This window comes from Gadus chalcogrammus, chromosome 11, assembly GCF_026213295.1.
Source record: "Gadus chalcogrammus isolate NIFS_2021 chromosome 11, NIFS_Gcha_1.0, whole genome shotgun sequence".
NCBI lineage: Eukaryota > Metazoa > Chordata > Actinopteri > Gadiformes > Gadidae > Gadus > Gadus chalcogrammus.
Window position 1 is genome coordinate 19,437,364 of NC_079422.1, and position 27,854 is coordinate 19,465,217.

At 41.3% G+C, this 27,854-nt stretch overlaps 1 protein-coding gene across 3 annotated transcripts; it reads left to right on the forward strand.

Annotated features, from left to right (window-relative positions):
• Nucleotides 1-172: 172 nt before the first annotated feature.
• On the forward strand, nucleotides 173-27,547 carry LOC130392226 (aromatic-L-amino-acid decarboxylase-like). 3 transcript variants are annotated; one of them, XM_056602693.1, is made up of 15 exons: nucleotides 173-912; nucleotides 2,787-2,850; nucleotides 5,749-5,956; nucleotides 6,977-7,090; nucleotides 7,405-7,524; nucleotides 9,731-9,865; nucleotides 11,128-11,271; nucleotides 12,705-12,771; nucleotides 12,916-13,010; nucleotides 14,671-14,738; nucleotides 18,101-18,177; nucleotides 20,122-20,141; nucleotides 20,637-20,735; nucleotides 24,883-24,984; nucleotides 25,185-27,546. In XM_056602693.1, the coding sequence occupies exons 3-15, from the start codon at nucleotides 5,756-5,758 to the stop codon at nucleotides 25,383-25,385; spliced, it is 1,443 nt and encodes a 480-aa protein (XP_056458668.1). In that variant the 5' UTR covers nucleotides 173-912; nucleotides 2,787-2,850; nucleotides 5,749-5,755; the 3' UTR covers nucleotides 25,386-27,546. The 3 variants fall into 3 exon arrangements, with proteins under 3 accessions (XP_056458668.1, XP_056458667.1, XP_056458669.1); XM_056602692.1 differs by having other exon boundaries at nucleotides 173-2,850; XM_056602694.1 differs by lacking the exon at nucleotides 2,787-2,850 and having other exon boundaries at nucleotides 908-912; nucleotides 25,185-27,547.
• Nucleotides 27,548-27,854: the final 307 nt, after the last annotated feature.

The following is a 27,854-nucleotide window of genomic DNA, read 5'->3' on the forward strand; positions in this document are numbered from 1 at the left end:
TATACTTCATGAGTTCATAATAAATGCATCAAAACCATGATATTGTTTTATTTGCTTGATGATGCTAAATTTTCCAACGTTCATCATCATTTTCCAAACCTTGTTTTTTTTATCAAGAACAACATTGCAAATGATGAAATTACTGAACGTAAAAATAACCTACAGAATTACTTATTGAGGAAGTTTTGCTATCGTTCATGAATGAAGGTACACCATGGTTTATTTAGACCTTTTAACATAGACTTTACAGTGTCCCACATTAGGCAAATGACTGTCCCACATTAGGAAGCTGCACATTTTCTCAGACAGTTTGGCACTGATATCTATATCATTTATTTTATGAATGTGTCATCTGCATTTTCTCTTTTGATTTGATAAGGACACCCCTGAGGGTTTCACAAAGGTATTGAATATGGGTTTAATGTGTTGCCTTCACATCGAAATATTCTACATAAGTCTGAAAAGCCAAAAATTTCCCATATTGGGCAATCTACCCTACATATTGTTCCTTTAACAGTAAACACATTAACTTTAAGTTGAACAAGACAAATCAAATCAAAATAACTCGGTCTCTTGGTGTAATGGCAGGAACAAACAAACAAACTGTTCACGGAATAACCTAAAAGCCCGTGAAGACCTCAGGCTCAGGGTACAACGAACTCCGTTCAACTCATACGTCCAATGTTCCGAACAAGCAACCATGCTTTCCCGGCTTACCTCAGCGTCGAACACAAGGTTGGGTATGGAATTCTCTTTTTTGGCAATTTTTGCAAAATTACTTGAAATCCTATAACCCACTTACAGCCACTGAGTTAGAAGTACTGACATGAACAAGTCAATCACCTGTGGAACGGGCAGGGCTGGATAAAACTCCAGCCAATGATTTCCAGACCCACCGAGTGGCATTGGACAGTAAGTACGTCAATCAAACGGTCGTACTGCACTTCTCATCTCAAAATCTCATCGGCGATCGGCTGCATCAACAACGAACTGATCTGTGACCTTGTTCCCCGATATGTAGCCTATGTGACCGGGGAACATAGGACCCTTTTTCAAAAAAAGGGTTCTATGTTCCCCGGTCTGTTACTTTTACCACCATTACTGCCAAATTCCGGCCGAGATAACTACCATTGCATGTTTTTACCTTTTGAGGAAGAGGGAGAGACGTGGGAGAACCTGACGCAGTCTATTCATACGCCGGTAAACAAACCCGGAGAAGCCCAATCCCTACGAGAGCTCCCCGCGCTACGGCCATCCGGAGGCGCACAGAGCTTTTGGCCGTGATATTATTATACAATTTTATTATATGATATTATATACTATTATATAAAGAGCTCCGGGAGTCGCAAACGGCAACAATCACTTTCTCCTCCATGCTGCAGTTCACCTAGCCTGGTTACAGTTCACCCCGGACAGCACTGCAATGAGTTGGTCGGTTGAACGCTGATTGGCTGTTACGTTACACATGTCAATCTGTGGCCACGCTGTTGAACGCTGATTGGCTGTCATCACGCGAATGTCGCGTCAAAGTTTAAATATTTTTAAAGATTGATAGATTGCGGGGAACATAGGACCCTTTTCCCAGGAAAGGGTCATATGTTCCCCGCTTTTCCCAAAAAGAAGAACGGGGAACATAGAACCGTTTAAAAAAAAAAAAAAAAAGGGTTCCCCGAGCGGGGAACATAGGACGGGGAACATAGGGATGACCCCTTTCAAATAACCGTTCAAGATCGGAAGTTAACCCTTGGAAACAGAAAGGGTTTGTGTCTCGGAGATGAACCTTGAACTGAGAAAGGAGACAGGATTCGTTGAAGAAGAACGTTTTCTCCGAGGGTTCGAGCTGATTTACAATTTTTATATCTTTTCTTATTGCGGAGGGCTCTTTCGTGCACAGAGGCCCCTGGGTCCATTTGGTACAATATACGCGCCAAAGGTTGAAACGATGATGACTGAATGTATGTAGATTCATTGTGAGCGAACTATGAGATTTTTTATCAAAAGGCCATTCAAGGGCAACTAGCCCTTCATATTTCATCAAAGCTACGAAGGGGTCTGGACCTTGAAATACATTATATTTATAGTCCAATAGGCTGAGAGTTGATCCCGACGCATGTTATAGCGATACAGAGAGCATTACAAATTAAGAACACGAAAAAGAAAACAACAAGGACAGGGAGACTATAAATGGAGTTTTAAAGAACATTGTGATAAAGCGATATCCAAAATATGTAACGGATATCTCTTCATGGAAAGTTGTTTATATTATAGCTTATCAATAACCTGATTATGACATCTAACATTGATAATTGTCTGCCTTGATAAACCACAATATTTTATATTCCATGATCTCCTTCCCCCATGTTAATCTAGATAAAACTTGGATTATGCTTTAATATTATAATATAACAAGCACCGTGGGCGTGCACGTATAGGCGGAATACTCATGCACCAGGTATACGCGTTTCCTACATTGGTTTGAGGAGGTTAATTTATCTAATGCTATGTTGGTTTTTAGAACAGCTATGTTATATTTTCCATCTGTATTGAACATGCTCGAAATGTGTGAAAGCAGTCACAAAACATATAGCTTTTATTTTACTTTCTGTAGGCTTTTAATGAAAGCAATCACATCGATACCGAATTGCAAGTGATGTAATGAGCATTAGTCTGAGATTCGTGTGTTTGATCCCGCCCCCTGGAACTGGGGGAGTGTGTTGGGGGGGGGGGGCTCCTTATATAAACCAGCGCGTGTGTTTCTCGTGCTTACTATCCGTCTATCCACGAAGGGACAGCTTCCAGGCGCTCAGATCGTTAAGCCAACTGCTGCTTCACCAGCCTCACCTGCAATATGTAAGTACACAAACACACACACACACACACACACACACACACACACACACACACACACACACACACACACACAAAATCGATTTACAGATATGAGTAGGAGAAGTAGCCCGATGAATGACACTTGTTGAATGGCCAGGGCTGCTGTGTCAATGTTCTTGATTAATGTTCATGTTTTGCCACCTGCAGTATGTTCGGATCATGCACCTTCCCTCCTCAAAGGTTTATGGTCGGCATGCTTATTGGGGTCACGCTCTGTAGCAAACAAAATCACGGCCATAGGATTACAAGCTTTAGTGCAATAATCTCAGAGTGAGAGTGTGTCTTGCAGATTTCTGCCCTGGCACCTAGTTGTACGTTCACAATTAGCCAATTGTGCTGCCATGGTAGAATATTTGATGTTTGGGATATACAGTGTTTTACAGTATTTTCTTCAAGGCATGAACTCGTGGCTTTAACTGGGACCTCATTGTTAATGATCAATATATTTATACAGCTCTGGCTGTTTTGTCAGAGTTGCAGGAGGCAAAGGTTTGGTTATTATCTCTCCATGTTCATACTTGTGGATTTGCTCTAATTTACACAAGGGTGTACTGTACAGTTTTCTGCCATGAACCAAATGCAGCCTTTGTCTCTGCTCTAAGATGAAGTTAAGAAGCCCTCATGGTAGGCTATTATCTGTCAAATAGTAGATCGCAGAGTCGCTCACCAGCTTCCGCAAAAGACTCAAAACTCACCTGTTCAGAGTTCACCTCGACTCTGCATGGCAACCCAGCCCCTTCCGGCCACCATTGTATGTTGTACGTCCTGGCACCTAATGTACACACTTATTGTAGGCACGTATTTATAGTACTTAATTGTGTTGCTTCTGTAACTGCTATAACTGCTGTACACAGGGTATGGGTTAGCCTAGCGATTGTTAGTACTTGCACTTGGTTCTATGAACATCTTTACTGTACTGACAGCAATATATTGTTTCACTTCTTATGACAAATGTACTTGTTGTAAGTCGCTTTGGATAAAAGCGTTTGCTAAATGCCCTAAATGTTAATTTACATTTTGAAACGGTGCAAAACGGACTTTCTTCGAGAACCCTAAGGGGATTCAGAAACCGTCAGGGAGGCCTAAATGAAAGGCTCCTGAACATACACATGACCTTCTTTTTTTTAAAGGTCCTACGCAATATCTTTGTTCCGATGCTCTTCTAACGCATTAGATCCATAATCAAAGTCGTCATCGTGGATGTATCTCTTTGGGGAAGGCGAAGCCTGGCATTAATATATCATACAAATAATCTCTACCACACAAGACCATAAATCCCCATTCTCATTTGGATTCAGACGTGGATGGTGTGGCCCCATAATGACACATGATTCAGAGCAGCAGTGCTTGTGCCAAAGGGATCCCAGGGCTTCGACTAATTACCTCAAAGTCTGCACATCTGATAGGGATCTGTGGGGGGGGTGGGGGCTGGGGGGCTCTACAAGATCTGCTCTCATTAACCGTGACCGAAACAATAACGTGTGCCCAGCCAAAAAATGTATCAAATTAAAATACTGTATTTTTTAATTTTCAAATATTACAAAATACTTCTTTCCCCAAGGCAGTTTTTTAAACAACCTTTCTCTAATAGCCTTTATCATCTATCCCTTCACTTGTACACCTGGAAAAACATCTGAGAGCAAGAGACTCCTTCCATAATCAGTCAACAGATTAGATATGCTGACCCCTCATGTTAGAGACATCCCAATATAAACCTCAGCCCAATCTGCAGCACCGCGCGTTTTGTGTTGTGATGACAATTGCATTCAGAGTGGCAAACTCTCGCCCCTTCCGGTAGAGCCCATGGGACCTATGAGATCGAAAAATTAATGGGTTTCAATGGAGAGAAAGTAATTACTTTCTCTCCATTGAAACCCATTCATTTTTCGATCTCATAGGCTCTACCGGAAGGGGCGTGACTTTGCCACTCTATAGATAGATAGATAGATAGATAGATAGATAGATAGATAGATAGATAGATAGATAGATAGATAGATAGATGTCATCACGGTGTTTGACAGAAAGTATTTTACAGTATTTTGAAAATACAAAAATATACAACACTGAAGTATTTTGATACAAAATACGATGGCATTTTCATCATCTCAATAAAATACAAATTACAAAATTTTATTTTTTATTTGGTATTTTAAATACATTTATAAGAAATACTGCTTATCCCTGTGTGTAACCATATATGAGAATGTGTGAAATTATTTTATGTGAATATAACATAAACATGAGATTCTGAATCTAACATTTGTAGGTGAGTGGCTGCCACGTTAATATAGTGCACTTCATGTAACATAAGTGGGAAATACATGGACAGTTTATCCTAAATTACCAGTTTAGCGGACCAAAATGCCCTGGCCTGTTCTACGTTCATTCATGTAGTCTAATGTGATGGTACGGTAGCCTATCATGATGTATTGCCAACTTCAATCATTTCAAGGACATCAATACAGCTGGCGACACAGAGTAGAAAGACAGTGAAAGCAATATAATGAAGGATTTCCGTTAATTCTAAAAACCTGTGAGGGACACAAATCCAATAAACTAGCTAGCTAGCTAATGGGGCATGTTTTTGTTTACTTCACGATGGCAGCCGCTGCGAGTAATATAACCGCTAGTGATGAGGACATTGTTTCTGATTTATCCTCAAAAATCTAAAGATGACATTCAGATAGTTTGCGTGCCAAATTGAGTCTCATTTCAAGTGGCTACATCAACTATTTTGCAGTGGCTTGGCATTTATTCATTTAACAACTTTTACAATTTGCATGACGGTGTGTGTGTGTGTGTGTGTGTGTGTGTGTGTGTGTGTGTGTGTGTGTGTGTGTGTGTGTTCCTCAACTCCAGAGTAACCATGGACGCAGCAGAGTTCCGGCGCCGGGGAAAGGAGATGGTTGACTTTGTGGCGGACTACCTGGAGAACATTGAGCACAGGCGAGTGTACCCAGACGTGGAGCCCGGGTACCTGCGCTCCATGATCCCCTCCGAGGCCCCGCTGGAGCCTGAGAGCTACGAGGACGTGCTCAAGGACGTCGACAGGGTCATTATGCCCGGGGTGAGTCCTCACATGTATATATTGTATTGCATTTTATTGAAAAAAAATTGGGCTTGGTTATTCATGTTATTATAACACTGTATTTGATTGCTCCCATCTTATCTAACGGAGAGATTATGTTTACATATGTTTATTCATACGTACCCCTGAGATGGGGGGATTGTAATGACGTCTTTATCTTTGTTATAACAAGGTATTTTTTAAAATGTTTCATATTGAATTTCGTAGAGAGATATTGTCCAGTTGATTAAAAAATGTATCTTGAAGACAGTTTTTCAAATATATCTCAAATTGTTGGCAGAGGTCTAGCATTCTTCTTCTTTAAAATGATTTCTTCTCACTTTTGTCAAAATTAGCGTCAAAGGGAATCTAATATTTATAATAGGTCTGGCCACATATTTACAAATAGCTGCACCCTAATGTACTTAACCTCTAGCACATTGTGTGATTAATTATATATTTGTGATTAATTATGAAAAAATAAAATAAATACCGAAAAATAACAGACGTGGCTAGTTTTAAAGATGAATGTTTTCCTCCGAGATTGACAGAGTATCTCTCGCCATCGATTGATTGTATGAGCTCACTAAATGTTTTGTGAATGGACATCTGGCAAAGGGGGTTGTTCGGCTGGGTATAGTGGATTACTACTACGAGAAGCAGGGATGCAAGCAGCCTCTGGCTCTTACACACACACACACACACACACACACACACACACACACACACACACACACACACACACACACACACACACACACACACACACACACACACACACACACACACACACAGGAAAGCAGATGTAATACGATGGAACAGCAGTCAGTCAAAAAGTACAGTAGCCCAATTTTCTCTAAATATAGTAATGTTATCCGCTGGGAATACAATTGACAAATCGAATGAGCATGATATGTACTCTGCCGCAGTCTACATTTAAGAGCATAGCTTCAACCAGAACCAAAAACCAGCCAGCCTTTTGTTGTCGCTCATAGTTTGTCTTGTCTCTCGTTTTTCCAGATAACCCACTGGCAAAGCCCACACTTCCATGCCTATTTCCCCAGTGCCTCTTCCTACCCGGCTTTGTTGGCGGACATGCTCTGTGGTGGCCTAGGGTGCATTGGATTCACATGGGTAAGGCGGAAACACTCATGCTTTCTGTAAATGCTGAAAGTTTCTGTTGTTACAATTTGAGGGTTGTAGTGAGGGGGCAGAGTTCAGTGATGAATAACTAAAAAAGTTAATTCACCGGGAGCGACCTAAAATATAAACGACCTAGAGAACTTCACTCACTTACGGCTGCCTCCCATTTCTAACAGATGACAAATAAACTCAACTGTTTGTTACATTCAAATGTTTGTTCTGAAATCCTCCCTACAACACCTTTAATCAATCTAAGTCGAAGTCAAGATGTGTCCTTTTTTACACTATCGTCTTTTGTTGTTTAGGCTGCTAGTCCTGCTTGTACTGAGCTGGAAACAGTGATGTTGGACTGGCTGGGCAAGATGCTCCAGCTTCCAGAAGACTTCCTGGCGGGAACAAAGGGTCAGGGGGGAGGAGTCATTCAGGTCAGTCATCACAGGATTAACAATTTTTTTCGACATTTGTTTAATGTCAAAAGTGGAGTGGGATTCACCGGTCATTACAGGTCAAAGCAGTTTATATTTGCCCACATCCAGCTTCGGCTACTCTTACGTTAGTCTGATACCCATAACCATACTCTTATGCTGTTCTGCCATACTTTTTGTTTACAGTAATGGTTCAGATTGAGAATGATGGCTCAACCGCAAAAGGTGTTCATTCAGAGCAAAACCATATAATATCACTCGTAAAGACCAAACCAATTTAAGTTGAATGCTTAACTGTTTACTATTATAACTGCTGCAATCCTACAAGTTGCAAATCTCAGCCAAGCCCAGCATTACCCAGGCAGAAAGTGAAATCACCGACCTAACACACATTATGTATTATTACAAGCTCGATTGGACATCAAGGCATTGTGAAGGTTGTTCCACCGTTGCTAACAACGTGAGCGCTTATACGACAACAGTCGGCATTGATTTGTCCTTTCTCTCGGGTTGCGGAAATTGGCAGGAAATTGCCTTTCAATATGTCAGCCACAGACGCGGGCTGCCTTTTAACGCTGCTGGGATTGTTTTGTGTGTGTGAAGGGAATGAGGATGGAGGTTGCCTGACACAAACACGGCAAACCCAGGCAGCTGGGTCTCACCGCCTCCCTCTGCATGCGTGCATGCAGGTGCTTGTTTTGTGCTAAGTGGTGGCGCATGAGTGTGCATCCTGATGACAGATCATTTCATGTCAAGTTATTGTAGCTGTGTGTGCACACACGCACACTTCACCATCACACAGCTGGGAAGTGTGTGTCTGTGTTTGTGATTGCTTACGTGTGAATGTGCTTTTACGTTCGTCAACCTTACCCCACCCCTCGCCTACCCCTCCACACCACCTTTCTGATGCTGCCTCTCTCTTTTTTAAGTGCAGATCGCTATGGTAACAAATGGGCCTCCCCTCACTTCAGCAGTGCTAATGAGCGTCGTGGCAGCGGTGTGTTGTAACATCCTCACAACAGAAGTGGTTCATCTATGATGACCCGACCAGAGTAGTTATTAGCTGTAGCTATCGCGATTGTACCGGTTGAAAGCACATAAGACTGCTCTTTCAGTCATCTGTGCTTCATCATTTACATGGAATCGTATGTGTTTTGATGTACTGGTTGAGTGTCTTTGTGTGCTTCAATGGTAATGAGCTCATTTGGTCAAATTGTGTCAGGCCGTTCTCTTCAGCCAGTCGCTGTCTCTTCCTTTACCTACACACCTGTGGGCGATCTTTCTTGTCAGTCTGCAGAATATAAACCCCGGTTTCCCAGTCACTCCTCGTCTGTCTGACTACCTCCCCTGTCTCACAACCTTCCTGTTGCGTCCCCTCCCCTGTCTCACTACCTTTCTGTTGCGTCCCCTCCCCTGTCTGTCTACCTGTCTGTTGTGTCCCCTTGCCTGTGTACCTGTCTGCGGCCGTCTCCTCCCCTGTCTCACTACCTGTCTGTTGTGTCCCCTTGCCTGTCCGTCTACCTGTCTGTTGCGTCCCCTCGCCTGTCTGTCTACCTGTCTATTGCGCCCTCTTGCCTGTCTGTCTACCTGTCTGTTGCGTTCCCTTGCCTGTCTGTCTCCCTGTCTGTTGCCGACTCCTTGCCTGTCTGAATACCTGTCTGTTGCGTCCCCTCGCCTGTCTGTCTACCTGTCTGTTGCCGACTCCTTGCCTGTCTGACTACCTGTCTATTGTGTCCCCTCGCCTGTCTGTCTACCTGTCTGTCCAGCCTCCTGTTGTTGACTCCTTGAATGTCGGCCTTTGTCGTGCGTTTTGGGTCCCCTAATTCTCAGAATCTTAACAAAATGTTTCTGAGCAAGTGGGTGGACGCCAAGGAAAATATTGGATTTTATCATCAATCCATCATGGTAATTCATCCCGACAGCTAAGAAGTCATGATTCATGTTTCCCGTCTGAGTTTTGCTCAAAGCCACAAATTAAAGTCTCTTCTACTTCTCTTGTCTGATTTGAATGCTTTATTGGTTTATGGATTTCTAGCCATTCCCATTATTCTACTAATGGTGCTTTAGATATAGACAGTCAAACATTTCCCCATAATGTAAATCCTGTAAAAGCCCTTATATTCTTTATGGCTTCACACATTAGGATAACATTTATATTATTATATAAAAACAATGTCTTGTAAATGTATAATTCCTTTTCTTATAGGGTACGGCTAGTGAAGCGACTCTGATGGCGTTGCTGGCTGCTCGCTGCAAAGCGGTGAAATGTGTCCACGAGTCCGATCCTCAACGATCGGAGGCTGACATAATCTCCAAACTGATCGCGTACACCTCAGAAGAAGTATGATTTTTTTTTTCAATAAGATAGACCGAAACTTCGTTAATGTCTAGTATATTAACCCATTCATCCTTAATCTGTTATTATTCTGCCAGTATTACTAAAGACATTCAGAAGATAGCTGGTAGTATGTCGATCCTGACATTTAAAAATGTATATCTGCGTGGAGCAAGCAGTGTCTTTGTAGCTGGACACACAGTGTGGTCCGGGGGGAACTGCAGTGAGTCTGCACCCTTCTATAGTAATAGTCCGGGAGCAGGTCAGGGCTAAACAGAGAGAATGGGTCACTGGCTGGATCTAATCAGGTTTAATACAAGACCAGCTCCGTGATTGGATTAGAGCATTGCCTGGGGGCCATACAGACCTTTACAGACAGAGGTGCTGTTTTTCTAACCATTCAAGTACAATGCTCGCTAGCTTACTTTCCAAGGTGAAAACGATATCATTATTTACCATTGTAAACCACCACCAGAATTGTAATTCCCCATACTCATTTAATCGTCAACATCTTAGAGTGGTTTCTGACCACCATTCCTAAATATGAGTGACAGACTAAATGATCTACCTCACCCTCGGAAACATGTAAGGGATAATGCCCGACGAGGTGTCCATTATCAGGAATTAATGGACGACGTGGAGGCGTGAACCGTCCGACGCGAAGCGGTTGCCTCCGCGAAGTCCATTAATTCCTGATAATGGACACCTCGAAGGGCATTATCCCGCTTATACCACGGTCACTTACCAACGGTGACCAAATTAAGACCATTCATTTATATTTTCATGAGTTTTACAATCTGAATATAAAGTTTTCCACAAAACATACATTTGTTTCCCTGGTTACGCCTGAGGGTCCGACTAATACCCGGAACCACCATTACACGCCCGTTGGGTTCTCATGCAACGGAAACGTTGTTCACTCCTCCAGTAATTAGGACGGACCATAGCTACGACTTTAGAACGGGAGGTAGCGGGAGGATAGTCCGCTGAGCTTTGTTTTGTTTCCCGTTGCTATGGTTACTACTATTTTAGAGACGATACGCCAGCTAGCGCATTAATTGAGAACGGTAAACAGACAATTTGACGGAACTACTTGTCCAGGTGTCCGTATATCAGGAGTTAATGCACACCCTGCATCCAATCAGAATCGAGTATTCCCGCAGACCGTGGTATAAAGTAGAATATCGGATACCTTGAGAGGCTGGGGGTGGGGGCTGTTTGGTAGAAGACCATAACCCTGAATCTCTGGTCCTCACCTTCTCCCTCAGGCCCACTCTTCAGTGGAGCGAGCCGGCCTGATTGGCGGAGTGGGGATAAGGATGGTGGCCACCGATGAGCACTTCTCTGTCAGAGCAGAGACCCTGGAGAAGATGGTGGCTGAGGACAAGGCCGCTGGATTCATACCCTTCTTTGTAGGAAAACGTGCACCCAGTCTGACACATCCATGCACACACACTACACATGCATATAATAATAATAATAATAATAATAATAATAATAATAATAATAAATTGTATTTATAATGCACTAGAATATATGCACTATATATCGTAGTTTGTCTTCGTGCCGTGTTCATCACTGATCAAATACAACAATTTGATAGGTTTTCTTGAGGCTTAATCTTGCTAATGAAGGTTTTCAGACTCTCTAACAAATGGGCCTACGGGCAATTTCTCGCTAAACGTGATTATTTTAATTGTAGATTAACGATGACGAGATCCTTCCACCACATCCATGGCGTTCTCTCGCTTACAGCTGGGTCAAAACCTGCGCACGGACCCAGAGCTGGAGTGAAGCGATACTCCCTGAAATGGTGTTGCTCGTAAAAGGAAACCAGCCCGACCAATAAAAATAAAAAACAAGCTCAGAGCAGAGCGAATTAAAAGCACTTCACCCCAGGATGCCTCACCTACCATGGCAACGGCTGTGTTGATGATGATGATGATGACACACTTCCTGGGGGTGACTCAGCGGTTGGTGACGGAGTGTGCTCACAGGACGGAGGGTTTTTTGTTGGGTAGCACACGTTATTGTTTCGGTCGCGGTTAATGAGAGCAGATCTTGTAGACCCCCCCCCTGCCCCCACCCACCCCACAGATCCCTATCAGATGTGCAGACTTTGAAGTAATTGGTCGAAGCCCTGGGATCCCTTTGGCACAAGCACTGCTGCTCTTAATCATGTGTCATTATGGGGCCACACCATCCAAGTCTGAATCCAAATGAGAATGGGTATTTATGGTCTTGTGTGGTAGATATTATTTGTATGATATATTAATGCCAGGCTTCGCCTTCCCCAAAGAGATACGTCCACGATGACGCCTTTGATTATGCATCTAATGCGTTAGAAGAGCATCGGAACAAGGATATTGCGTAGGACCTTTAAAAAAAAGAAGGTCATGTGTATGTTCAGGAGCCTTTCATTTAGGCCTCCCTGACGGTTTCGGAATCCCCTCAGGGTTCTCGAAGAAAGTCAGTTTAGCACCGTTTCAAAATGTACACTTACATTTAGGCCATTTAGCAGACGGTTTTCTCCAAAGCGACTTACCAAAGGTATATTTGTCATAACAAAGTGAAAAAATATATTGCTGTCGGTACAGTATGCATGTTCGTAAAACCAAGTGCAAAGCACTAACAATCGCTAGGTTAAACCATTCCCCATATAGAACAAAGATAGCTTGAATAAGACCCTATTTATCTAAGTACTACAACTAAATACGACATAAATGGTTGCCTTCAGTTCCATATACAGTACTATACTTTATAATGAGGCAAACATGGAAGTTCTTCCATGAAGGTTGTCCAATCTGATCATTTGTGTGAATTCTGCTTTCTCTGTGTCTTTCAGTTCTGCGCAACTCTTGGCACCACTCCCTCTTGTGCGTTTGATAAAATCACTGAGCTCGGGCCTCTATGTGAGTAAGACCCCTAGTAAATCTTACATTTGTTGGAATAAATGCTGCTTGTTTATTTCAGCTCATTGGAAGAGAATTTGTCACGGCATGGAGTTGCTTCTATTAAATGATGTTTCTCTCATTGTTCCTGCTTGTATGCTACAGGTAACGCAGAGAACATCTGGATGCACATTGATGCGGCGTATGCTGGAAGTTCATTTATATGTCCAGAATTCAGGCCTTTGTTGGATGGTGTCGAAGTAAGTCCATATCAACACATTATTTATCTTCTTCAAAGCGTTTTCATAATTTGCATTCATGAACGTGTGTCTGCAGAGCAAGAAGATACAAACGCATGCATATTAACGTCTGGAGGCTTACATTTGCATGGTATGACGTTAATGACAACCAACAAATGGGTGGGAGTAACCGATAACCACAGCAAGAGAGAGAGCGTCGATGTGCCTTTTAGAGGCGGCCAGTGCAGCTGCGGCTCCTCACCTCCAACACAGACAGAGGCACACGAAGCAATAGATGAGAGCAGGAGTAATTTCCTGAGGCAGAGTTAGACCTTTAGATAAGGTCTTTCCCTTCCTCTTCAGAAGAACATAGCTGTTTGTTCAGAGAGAGAGAGAGAGGGAGAGGGAGAGAGAGAGAGAGAGAGAACCATAGAAATAGACACAGAGAGGGTAGAGAAAGAGAGAGAGCGACGAGAGAGAGAGAGAGAGAGAGAGAGAGAGAGAGAGAGAGAGAGAGAGAGAGAGAGAGAGAGAGAGAGAGAGAGAGAGAACCATAGAAATAGACACAGAGAGGGTAGAAAAAGAGAGAGAGAGAGAGAGAGAGAGAGAGAGAGAGAGAGAGAGAGAGAGAGAGAGAGAGAGAGAACCATAGAAATAGACACAGAGAGGGTAGAGAAAGAGAGAGAGAGAGAGAGAAGAGAGAGAGAGAGAGAGAGAGAGAGATGAGAGAGGAGAGAGAGAGAGAGAGAGAGAGGAGAGAGAGAGAGACTTAGATAATCCAGTACAAACAATTCAGTCCTTAATGTTATTTGGTGTAGCATGGAGGACCAAATGACTGGAATTGGTCGGTCAAACATTAGGACTACAACAGACCAATGCCCTGTAGAACATAAAGGGTCACTTCAGGATTGACGGGCTGCTGCCCTCCTCTCCTCCTCTGGAGTGCTGGTTGCTAGGATATGAGTGATGGGCAGGCAACAGACCCCCCCTTTGAATCTGTCAGCATGGTAACTGCCAGCCAGGAGTGCCGTATTGTCTCTCGGCCACCGGTTATTTAGATTGGGTTTTTGCGAAGGCAGATGGAGAGGAGGATATTAGAAAGGAGATAGTGATCAAATTACTGCAGGTTGCAAACACGGGCGATTCCTCTTTCTTTGAAGGGAAAATCCTGCTTCCGGCGAATGAGGCGATTCATGGGCTGTTTTTGAGGCTTTGGTGTGTAGATGTGGCTCTTTTTACCCATCTAAACAAAAAAGCGGCTGTTTTAGAGTAGATAATGGCTGGCCGGAGAAGGTCTGCCTCTCTGCCAATTGGTTGGTTTTTTTAATAGCAAATGATGACATTTAAAAATGGACATTTAAATAATACATATTTTGAAAGGAAACACTTTAGACAAAACTCACTCTTTGAATATTTCAAGGATTGAGAGACAGACATGACCTGGCTGGGTAGAGGCTACAACCAATATATCTTTACAAATATTATATCGGAATAAATATATCGGAATATACACCGGCTTAATCTTAATACAATATCGGGAAAAATAAACAACTGAAATGTTGATTAAAGTGAATGAATGCCTTGACTTCTGGAAGTTATTTGTTAAATTGCATAACTTCTTGTAGAACTTTGTTATAAACTAACGTTTACCGTCCTTCCTTTCATTTTATTAATTTTAAAGTTTGCAGATTCATTCAACTTCAACCCCCATAAATGGCTTTTAGTCAACTTTGACTGTTCTGCGATGTGGTAAGTTATGCTAAATAATATATACCGGTACTGTATATATTATTTTTGTTGTTAGTATCTTTTCCTGAACTTAATATAGCTACTGAGTAATCGACACAGGTACAAAAAGAGCAGTAGCATCTGCTCCTCTGTCAACAGTTCACAATGAAAAAATCAAACACCTCTTGCTTCATAAGCTAGGCGGCTAAAACAAAACCACCCGATTTGGCAGATAGTGAATGGGAGCCACAAGGTTAATACTGGCCATCGGAACAGTACAATAGTATTCATGACCTTCACCTTTGCGATATAATTTCAGGTAACATTTCAAATTCCAAAAGGTTGAAAGGGGAATATGGCAGCGGTCCATATTTTCTCAAATGGGCCAATATATTAAAGATAACATTGCTTCCCCCACATGCTGAGCTGAGTTTACAATCTGTGTTTAGTGATTTATTAAGTATAAAGTGATATATTAATGGAAGCATCAGAGGAAAATGACTTACTGTATTTACTTCTTGTTTCCCTTACGTTTGTCTGAGTATCTAGCACAATTATATATATAAACGTAATGTATGATTTAATGTATATTGTTATACATGAACTGTTCACATTGGACATGAATCATACATGCTGTTACTAAATATATGGAAAAGGAGTATGTATTTTACTGACAGTGATTCTAATGAGAGATGGCTTCTTCCATTGCCCACGAGGGATATTGATGTCTGACAGACTTAAGATGAGAACAGTTATGATGAACATATGTTGAATTGAATGGTCGCCTGCTTTGGAAAAACCTATTTGTCTTTTTGTGATGTACAACGCATCCTCTGTCCATTTTACCGTGTTGTTGGCTGGTTCACTTTGAGACAGCTAAACTGTATCAATCTCTGTAGATAACGATATTACAAGATTGATCCCTGCTAAATATCTTCCTAGTATTCGGTTATCCAATGCTAAATGATATTATTTATATTATTATATATAGCTTAATATATATATAATAGTATTATATGGTTATGAAACGTGCAGTTATTTCCGGGGGCCCAGAACATATTTTTAATGGTTTGATGTAAGGAGCCATTCGCATTTGACTAACCCTTGTGATTAACTACACTAACTAACTCTTGTGTAACATTAAGATCAAGCTTAGACCCCAATCCAATGCAAACACATAAAAGAGGCATCTAAGAAATCCACTACTGAACTAAGTAGTTCCACATTAGAGGTGGCTTTTGGTTCCAGCAAACTATCCCACCATTGTGTTTTCATCCATGGCTCGGGCTTCAGCGAGTCTCACAAATCAGACTTTAGATTAAGGTCCAAAGTCTGATGGCAGACTAGGTCAAATGTGTCTGAAAGGGGCTGTTTCATTTTCTGCATCCTATTAGTTTTGACCATCGTTGCGAGAGGCAGGTATCTGTAATTATGTAATAGGCGAACAGAAACGTAGCAGTAGCTAACTGTGAAAAAAGGTTACAAACAACGCTGTAGACAGGTCACTGTAGGAATACACACAGTAGAGATACATAGAAATACCAAGCAGCCCCCTTCTGAGAGCTTCATTCAACCACGCTAGTGAGTTTTTTTGTTGTTTCCCGAGCCCAGGCTTGGTGCCAAGCATCCAGGACATAAAAGAATGGACCATGTTCTGAAAAATGGTTGCCCATTCATTCTTATGAAAACGGCTCAATGGCGCAGGGGAACATCAAGGAGGGATATCCTTCCGCATCATGGGCGCCTAGACACGCCCTAGTCCGTGACGTACCGGATGCAGAAATATTCTCGTTTTCTAGCATTGTTAGCATTGTAGCATCCAGAACGAGCACACTCGCATTGATTACCGACCATGGAAGTAAAAGTTACTAACCCCCCCGATGATTCTCAATATGTGATCTTTAAATTACACTCCTCCTGCCATCTGGGCAACAATTATTATTTAACAATAAAAAAAATATATATAATTTATATTATTATTTTAGATTAGTTTGTCAATTTTTGACATTATAAAGAAGAACACCTTGTATTTCCATTTTCATTTTTGTATTTTAAAACAAAAACTTTTTATTTCAATATTCAGAGGAAATCAGGTCTACTGTATGTAAATAAGATTAAAGATTTCTAGGTAGTATAGCTGATAACTGATAACCCTAACCCTGTAATAGGCTACTAAACTCAAGAGCACATACAGGCAATTCAAATAAAAAGAGATAGAACTTTATTGATCTGGGAACTTCATAAATAAAGATTGCTGCATATAACATACAGTATAACAGCAACAACGTAGTAAACATATGTAGGCTTAGAAAAATACAGTTCAATGTTATTGCTTAAGAAACAGATTCCTTCCAACTAACTATTTACGAAAAATGCAATCAATAATTTATATAAAAGTAAATGGTTACATATCGACCAGCAACGAAGTTGGAGTAGCCTACCCAAATAATTAATTTTAATAATGAATTGTAACACACCAACATTGTTAACTGTCATACATTGCTAAACAAGCAAATGAAAATGAAATAACAATGCAACTGAAATTTTAATATTAGACTACTATTAATATTATGAAAATTACGTAGGTCTCCCATAATCATTCAGGTAATCAATACGTCAGTGCCTGTTACAGCTATTTCAATGACACGAGAAGTTAATGGAGCCGTGCACTTCTTTAATAGGTCCATGGCACTGAGCCGTTTGTTTCACTATGACTCCTTTCAGCTGCCCACCCCGCCTGCTCCAGCAAAAAATAAATACATAAAACGGCTAATAAAACGCTTGAGGAGGCGTTTTGAAAAGAGAAAAAATAATTTATTTTAGAACATGGTATAAATATAATTATGAGCCTTTGATTGATATCCCAAAAAAATTTGTGGAGACACATTCCTGTTCCCCACTTGTATTGGAGTGAACGGCGATATCTATTTCTGGGACTCCATGAATTGACAGACCCGTCCAAAGCCCGCTAAAACGGGTGCAATACCAGGCTTGGCTTGCAGTAGTATGCACTGGTCCTGGGGGGCCTGCTGCCAAGCCCCCAGGAACAGTGCATACTTCCGCAATCCACCAGTGCTCAGCGGCCTGGTATTGCAGCTGTTTAAGCGGGCTGTGGACGGGTCCCTCGATTCAAGGGGTCCAGAAGTAGAATATTTCTGCATCCGGTACGTCATGAACTAGGGCGTGGCTAGGCTCCCATGATGCGGAAGCATATCTCTCCTTGATGTTGCCCTGCGCCATTGAGCAGTTTACATAGGAATGAATGGGCGCCATTTTGGAATCCGGTGTCCATTCTATAATATGTCCATGCTCTGTGCCGTTTCTCCCGGACGCTCTGCTATAACCCAACAGGACATGACGTGTCCTTCTCTGCTGTGACACAGGGTCAAGAAGCGAACCGACCTGATAGGGGCGTTCAAACTGGACCCAGTCTACCTCAAGTACGACAACCAGGAGTCAGGTATGTGCCGCCCTCGTCCCACCAATCAGACCTGGGAGAGGCATCTACACAGCACTAGTTGACTGTGAGAACGTTTCTGTAAAGGTTTTGAATGAACGTCATGCAGACTTCCAACTGTAGAAACACGCTGATAAAACCCACTTAAAGATTCGCACAAATTAGTTTTATTTCGGTAGAATATCTCTGTAACGGAACAGGAAACAAGGCTTAGCTCCTCCCCTCGCTGTTATTTGTTTCCTTCCAAGGCGCTATCAATTATACTATCACCTAGTAGGATGGCTGGACCCGAGATTAGTGCAGCGCAAAAAATACATTCAAATACCTGGTTTTACCTTTCTTACTTTGTCTGAATTATTTTGGTGTTAGTTCTTCTGCTTATGCAAGTTCATCAACGAACCCATTCTTCATGAGGAACCAGCCATGGCAGGGCAGCGATAGTGCTGAGTAGGACCACAGTTGGATGTAGCTAGGGATTAATTCCTAATCCAGTGGAGTGTGAGTGTGAGGTGGGTGTTAAAGGGTTTACGATCTGAGTGGCGACTTAGTCGGATTTAAAGTTATGTCAACACACAAGACACAGCCGATGGCCACATTTCATTCACCACCCAACCCTGTTTGTGAACGGTGGTTACTAATTAAAAAATTACAAAAGTTTTAACCTGTGCAACATAGTTAAGCATTCTTCAATTGTACAAAAAGTATACTCAACACTATATGCTACTACTATACTACAATACACAATACTGAGGCACACATAACCAGATAAATATACCCAATGATAGTCTGTGTACATGCATGCGTGTGTGCGTGCATGCGTGTTTGCACAAGCATGTGTGCAAGTGACGTCACTTACACACACGTGTGCGTGTGTTTGTATATGTGTGCGCGTGAGACTTTGTGTCTTCCACCGTCTCCCCGCTCTCTCCCCCAACAGATGTGCTGAGAGATGCACTGTAATCTATTTGACAGACAGACGGGAGCGATGAGACAGAAAGGGTCCACCTCCTCCCATTGTACGGCCCCTCACGACTCCTGGCACACAGGATCTGAGCTCTCCCACCTAATAAGCGGTTGTGGGGCTGCTAGCTCCGGGGTGCCTCTCAGTCGATCCGTTTGCCTAGGAACTGGGCTGAGCTGAGCTAGCCCACGACAGCGGTCGACATGTGTGTGTCTGCTCGATGCTAATCGACTTACTAACAACTACTAATGTTTTTAACAGCACAATTCATACTGAATCGGGAGAGGTTGAAACTGTTTTCTGAGGACTATATTTAAAATCTGTCAATGATTGAGATATTAACTTTGAATGTGAATAGACATAAGAATAGAGCTATTAGATATTTGAGGGAACGTTCCCTCGGATCACACTACAGAGATCCGGGCTAAGCCGAGCATGCCCGCAAATTCGAGTCGTCCCCTGGGTATAGCAAAGGACTGATCCTGTGGAACAGTCTTGTGTCATGTATGAGAGGGTTTATCCTGGTTACGGTGGTGTTTCAATGCACCGTGAAGGATTTAGATTGCATTAACAATATGGAAATGGCAATGATCCTGTTAAGGCGATATAGCGTTGCAGCCGGATGTGAAACATTTGTTTGTTGACTTATGTCGTGCGTGTCATCCATCATCCAGATTTGTTGTTTATTTTTAGCTCAGGTGGGCTACTGTACTGGGGTTTGATCAATGGTATATTTTCCTGCTTAGTGAGAAAGGCGTGTGTTTGTTGACGTTCAAGAATATAAAATCAGGTGATTTATAATTTTTTGGACTGGCTCTCCCTCCTGGCACTGTCCAAAACAAAAATCCACTTTATAAGAATTTATATATATATATATATACTTATATTTTATAGTAAAACAATAATCAAAGGCCGTTATATTGCTGAGAGTGTCCATGAATGTATCATTATTATATACATTTTAACAAATTATTTTTCCACTATAGGTCTGGTTACAGATTATAGGGTAAGATACGGTTATATTACCTTTTAATCTTTGCTCATTATAATTTTTTGTCCGAGAGTAGCTTTGGTGTCGTGCTAATATTATGTTTTTCCATTACTCTCCACTTCATCCTTCCTCTCGACATATCTCCCGCTCTCCTCTCCTCTCCCCTGCTCACCTCCTAACCACAATCTTTCATTTCCTCAACACCTCTCTTATCCACATCTTCCCTCTCCTCTCTTCCCCTCCTCTCCTATCCACATCTTTCCTTTCCTCTACTCTCCTCACCTCCCCTCCTATCCTATCCACATCATTCTCCTCTGTTCACATTTCCTCCTCTTCTCTCTCCCCCCCTCCCCTCCCTCCTCTACTCCTCTCCTCCTTTCTCCACTCCACTCCCCTCCTCTCCCCTCCCCTCCTCTCCCTTCCTCTCCCCTCCTATCCCTCCTCTACTCTACTCCTCCCCACTCCTCTATACTCCCCTCCTCCTCTCTCCTCCTCTCCTCTGACTCTCAGCATTGGGGCATTCCACTTGGCCGGAGGTTCCGCTCACTGAAGTTATGGTTTGTGTTCCGCATGTACGGGCAGAGCGGCCTGCAGGCCTACATCCGTAAGGTACGCTACCGACCAACACTGAACCTTAGAAAATATATCAATAGTAATAACAAAAAAAGACAGTGCCTTATATGCATACAACAGCATCGTTCACTGATATTCATGTCTTAAAGATGGGTGGTTCTGTGTAACTATGAGAATGGACACAAACATTTAGTGTCTTTTCTGGACTTTAAAATCCCCCTTTCTCCCACTTCATCATCCTCACTAAATTACCTCCTGTTTCCCTCTTGCCATCCTCACTTAATGTTCTTCCTCGTAAAGAAAACAACCAATACACTGTCAATTTCGCAATAGAGTGGACGATATGAATCACGAGCGGCAATAAAATAGAAAGAGAGGGAAAGCAGGAAGCATGGCCAGCCGGCCTTGAGACTCATCAGCGCTTTCCAAGATTGAGTTGATTTGGACCGAATGTTTTCAAGGGAGATCGTCATTCACTAAAGATTGCGGTGAAGATTGAAAGGCAGCTGTAAAAAGTGGGCTTTGATCCGTCCATGTATTCAGAAGCCCCTTCTGCTTTTTTATTGCACCTTCCCTCCAGCCCCTACCTCTTCATTCAAATCAGCCTGGATTCTCCATGATGAACCGTGTACCCTTAGCTTCTTCCATAGCCATCCACGGTGCCTCTAGCCACAGTACGTGTCATACTACATTAATCTTCTCAATTGGATGCAAGAGGAAACAAAAACAGACATGCATGGAAAATTACCCTTGTCTTACAAGGACAAGGCTGACAGCCCATGGCGCCTGTCAGGGCAAAATAAATGACGTAAATAGATGTTTACTTATTTATACAGAACACATATACTCATGGTGTCTGTATATGTAATGATGTTTTTATCTCTGATCGATATATATACTGTATATAATTATGAATGAACGTTTGTACTGAGGTGGAGGGACTCTCAAATAAAATCCATCCATCCATCCATCTTTACAAAGACACAAAAGCATATGCATGCACCTACCTATGCTTTTGTGCCTGTAATGAACCCCTCCTTGCAGTAGGGCCGTCGGCACATGCCGTTTCAGAACGGCAGTTACCGTTTCAGAAAGGCAGTTACCGTTCCTGAACGGCATATGCCATGGTATGTCAGTGGTCGCGGTGGCACATGCCACAGGCCAATTAACGATCTCGGCGTCTCTCCCTCCTTGAACAAAATTGAACAAACTAATTGTAATGACAGAACAGCTTTCAGGTTGGCGTCACAGTCTCACAATTATCAGGTTATTTGAAAAGAATAATTCATATCCACCACATCCATTTACCCCTTTTTCCTCCTTTAATAAGAGAAAGAGAAGTGTGAAATTGTATTGCCTCTAATACTTGTAGCTGAGAACTAAATCTGGATATTGGTCATCAGGGATGGGCAAAAATACATCAAAATGTATTTCGAAATAAAATACCAAATACCAACCTTAAAAAATTATCAAAATAAGCAACAAAATACAGCAGCCCAAAAATGCGTCAAAATAAAATACTGTATTTTAGTATTTTCAAAATACAACAAAATACTTCTTTCCCCAAGGCAGTTTTTTATACAAACTTTCTCTAATAGCCTTTTTCATCTGTCCCTTCACTTGTACACCTGGAAAAACATCTGAGAGCAAGAGACTCCTTCCATAATCAGTCAACAGATTAGATATGCTGACCCCTCATGTTAGAGACATCCCAATATAAACCTCTGCCCTGAGAAATGTTCAGTATCTCAAGGAACCCTACCTTATTTACTCTCTTGGTGTAATAGATTGCCCACTATGTATCAGTGACAATAACTCAAAGACAAACAATCCAAATGGATGATTTATTTAGAAATTTAAACTAGGTAGCATTTTAACCTTTTCAGTTATTTAACACCATCACTACCAAAGTTATGGTGAGTTGCATTACAGTTGAACAATTTTGTATACACCTGAAACTGGTGTGTGCACAACCTCTATCAATGTAAATACAAAGAAAATGTCAAAAAGAAAACAATTTGGTTGTCACATTAATACCATCCAATCAGTTAAGCAAAATAGAAGCCAATAATTATGTCAATTATGACCGCCCATAGCGTGTGCAATGTGCATGCCCATAGCAAGTGTGAAACAGCGCCAGGCACAGTGGTCGGAAGCGGTATCACAGGGGCTTGACCATGCGAGGCACAGACACAGGGACAGAGATTTCGTGCTTTACAGATGGATGGATGGATGGATGGATGGATGGATGGATGGATGGATGGATGGATGGATGGATGGATGGATGGATGGATGGATGGATGGATGGATGGATGGATGGATGGATGGATGGATGGATGGATGGATGGATGGATGGATGGATGGATGGATGGATAGATAGATAGATGTCATCACAGTGTTTGACAGAAAGTATTTTACAGTATTTTTAAAATACAAAAATACACATCACTGAAGTATTATTATACAAAATACTAAGGCATTTTCATAAACTCAATAAAATACAAATTACAAAATAGTATTTTGTATTTAATGAATATACGATATACTAACGGCACTTCGACGTTAGTATAAAATAACGGAGCAGAGCAAAGTTCCCAAAATGGTTGCCAGAGAATGGCAACAACCGAAAAAACATTTACTCTAGATTTTTTCTTAAATTAGGGTTTATTTGAGCAAATTAAGAAAAATGCAAAATATCCAAAAGGACTATATTGTAAGACATATTAAAACGTTTAAAGAAAACTAAAAAACTCTTTTGTGTTCACAACCCCTTTAATTCTTCTTAATATTAGGTTTTTCCTGAATTTTTAGATGAAGTAGAACAAAATATTTCTACAATGCAAGGCTACCATCTAGTGGTGTAAGCAAGAATTGCTTCCGTAATGACAATCGCTTACAGTTTTTTCCTATCGTTTTCGGTCATGTACCAATACTATGGTCACTTTTCCCTATCACTTAACACAGTGGGCTTTAGAGACACACACCTCTGCATATCTGTTAACCTTTGGTGCAAAATGCACTACAACAACCACACCACAAACAATGCTGCCATAACTTAACACATGTTTCCTCTCAGAACACTATGACCTAAAAAACACTAACATCTTGAAGCATTGCCAATTGCATATATAAAATGTTGCTGTGTCCTCCAGTTTGGCATAGATTTCCTGTAGTGTTGCATTGAAAAAAAGAGAAAAAACACAGACAAACACTTCTTTGGACTACAGTAATAAAGTTTGTAATATTACAGTATGACAATCCAAGCCAAGTATCTGCTGAGAGTGTTCATATGTTGGTTTACCTCCCACAAAAGATGTCACAATTGAGTGTGGTAAATGTACTGTAATTGTAAATACAGTAAATACTGTAAGTGTTTTATGAGAAACTGAGAATAACAATTTTCAGTTTTTGTAATGCAAATTACATACAGTAAGTACGTAATATATGATCCAGAAACAAATCACAAACAACAGTTTTTTTCACTGTGCTTTACTTTTTGGAGATTTAGCTGAAATGACCACCAGGTGTTTTGCATTGCAAAACTTATCCTCTGTGTTTTGTACAGATCATTGTATGTAGTGTTACTTTTACGTAAAAAAAGTAATTCCATGCCAATTCACCAAGAACTATGGTGCACAGGGGGAAAAAAATCTAAATTACTGTAAAATAAAATAAATAAACTATAAACTAAATATTTTTTCTTATTCAAACATGTAACTTCATTTGTCTGTCCAAATGCAGCATCTTTCCATCTACAGTGATCTAAATTACTGTTAGGTTTTGAACAGAAAGTTCACTGTTTTGAACAGAGTATCTAAACATTGGTAAAATATGCTGTAGTTCCACAGCGTTTTGCCGGTAGTGAACATTGACTGGGGCAGGTATCCATGAAAATTGGAAGAAGGCGTCATTGCCAGCATTTGTATCTTAGCATAGGGGCAAGTAACCACAGTTTGGTTCACATGGTCTACTGGTATGCTCACTGTGTTAAGTGTTTAGGGAATGTGAACATGGTTTAGGTAAATTGCCTAAAACGATAGGAAAAAACTGTAATCTGTATAGAGCCTGTTGCATATAAGCTACTATACAAGGCCGACTGCTATTGTTTCGTCTTTTTGTAACACTCTGTAACAGTACAACCATTTTAGACATTTAAGTGATCCACACTATCTTTTGTTTGCAGCATGTGGAACTGGCCAAAGTGTTCGAGACTATGGTAAAAAAGGATAAAAGGTTTGAGATCTGTGCGGAAGTCGTCTTGGGACTCGTCTGTTTCAGGCTGAAGGTAAACATCCGCTGTAGATTCTTTCTTTCTTTCTTTCTTTCTTTCTTTCTTTCTTCCTTCCTTCCTTCCTTCCTTCCTTCCTTCCTTCCTTCCTTCCTTCCTTCCTTCCTTCTTTCCTTCTTTCCTTCCTTCCTTCCGTCCTTCCCTCCCTCACTCCCTCCCTCATAATTCACCCCTCTCCCACCGTGCGTTGTCCCCAGGGTTCGGATGAGCTCAACGAGGCCCTGCTGAAGGAGATGACCCATCTGGGGCGGATCCACCTGGTTCCCTGTAAACTGCGCGGGCGTTTCGTCCTGCGCTTCGCCGTCTGCGGGCGGACCACCGAGCTGCGCCACGTCCAGGAGGCGTGGACGCACATCACGGAGCTGTCCAGCGAGCTCCTGCTGAAGCACCATTCATAATCATAATTATAAGAGTAGTGTTAATGGTGATGATCATAATGACCCTCTGAGTGGTGAGACGGGGAGGGGGTGGGACCAAACAGGGGACCTTGAATCCCCTTGAAGGAAAAGGAATGAGGCCTGAAACGGGGACCAAATTCTGAGACTTTATTGTTGCAAATTTTGTTAAAAGTAAGAAAGATTTAAGAGCTGTCATTTCAGTGTGATTTGTCTGATATGCCATTGCTGTCCGTCGGCTTGAAGTGTGTGAAATGCTCTGTGAGAATATCTGTGCTTGTGACTGCCTGCTTCTGTATCGTGAGACTGTAATCGACCGCTCACGGCTCATTTCCGACCCATCTGGAACTCTTTCCCCCCCGATTGGTTCAAGGAGTCCATCTTGCCTGTCAATCACACTGCGTTATCATAGCCCTACTATAGGTGGATCACGTGTTCTGCGGATGTTTACTATTTTTCGCTGTGTAAAGTTATGCAGTGTATTCTTGGACGTGGGTACATGAATACATAACATGACTTCCTGATTTCAGTTCTCCCCTTGCTTCGTCGGGTGCGCGTTCATGACAAGAACAGGCTTATGTGTAGTTCCTTACCGTGCGTTAATTGTATCGCTGTAAAAGGTTTGAGTGTGTGTGTGTGTGTGTGTCTTTCTCTCTTTTTGTCTGTGTGTGTGCGTGTCTCTCTGTCTGTTGTTTGATGGGGTGCATTCAAATGCTTCCTAACCATGCGTCTTTCATTGAATGTAGGCTACAACACGCTGCTTCAAGGGAATTTCACACTGTGGTAAAAGTTTGTCCATATGCAGGCAAGTGAAGATCCATTAATTGTACCTTCAAGCTTTTTGCAGGCGAGACATACATTTAAATAAGAATTGAAATGACTCAAGTAATGAATCTGAAGGAAACCCCAATTATCCATGATGTAATAGGCAGACTTTACCAATGAGTGGCACATTGCTGATGCAGAAGTCTTCTGTCACACAAGATATATTATCTTATTATTTATATTAGGCCTAGCTGTTAGGCCTAAATTGATTAACATTGATTTAAATGTTTGTCTTTCATCCTATCTTTCAAGAGAACAAACAGAAACATCAAATAGATGGATCATCTTAGCCTGGACTTCTGAGAAATGCAATTTATTCTCATCTGAATGTGATGTTTTGTCGGATGAACTAGATTAAAAAAAGTGTAGGTAAAGGTAATCTGAGGTGGGCGATATTTAAATGTTCAATCGCCCATACCACACCCTTTAATCGCTTATTCTTTTACCATGACTGAATTAAAGAGTCTGATAGATAATGGTCGACACTGTGAAATCAAAGAAAAAAAACAAAAAACAAGCATGGGTAAATGTAAAACCTCCTTCACCCCTTCACAAGTCTATAATGTGTGACCCTTATAAGCAGATTTCAAAAGCCTTACAAATAAGCTTAAATATATACCAAAGAAAGCTTGTACTTATCCATCTTGGAATTTGAATAAAACCTTGGGTTGAGGATATATTAGTAGTGCCAGTGTATCTTAATCTAGTGATCCCTTAGTTTCTGAAACGGTAGCCCTGATTAGCCGTAACCCTATAGAAGATGAACACTGTTCTTGAGGATGACACTAGCTTGTTGAAGCTTTAGCCTACTACAATTATGTATAGTGCTCGTTTAAGCTGTACTATCATTATGTTTAGTGACCATAATAGTTATTGGGCGCTTGTTGGACCCTGGTACTGTTAAATAATTAACTTGAACTCGATAAACTAAATTGCTATGTGCTGGACAGAGCGACAGCACTGGTATGGTATGGTTAGCTAATCCATTTGTGTGTGTCTTGGTGTGTTTCCACTGTGCAGAACTATGAATTAAAATGACACTGCCATGATTTGAGTTTTCTTATCAAAATAATATTGAGTATGTAGCCTAGAAAAAATACTAAATAAAATCAGTTTCCTCTGCTATTGCCGCATACGAAGATAATATAAATAAAAAAAGAAATAACAGATACATCCTTCATATAAACTTTGTCACGAATCAGCAACCCGTTTCCTGACAGTTGCATTTTCCAGAGTCAACCACAAGAGTACGCCACTGCTGCAATATAGTTTGAAATTAAAACCACGTTATCGCTAATGCATAGCTTCGTGGGACCATGCTGATCTCACGAGTTCACCTCTAGGTGTTGAATTAATCCTGTTGAATACACATTTTGCCAGAAGTCCTCAAGATTGACAGGAGAAATTGTTAAATATTGAAAAAAAAAAAACAACAGAATCATGCAGAGTTCATCTAATTGATGTAATATATGAAAACTACCAATCTCCATTATCAAATATAGTTTAATCATTGTATTTACGTATTATTGCGGGACCTATTGAAAGTATATAGAACTACTAGCAACATTGTAGGGAGACTCAAGACTAACTTTACTGGTAGATTCCTTAAAATTGTCTTAGTCCTGTTGATGAACACATTGTATGGAT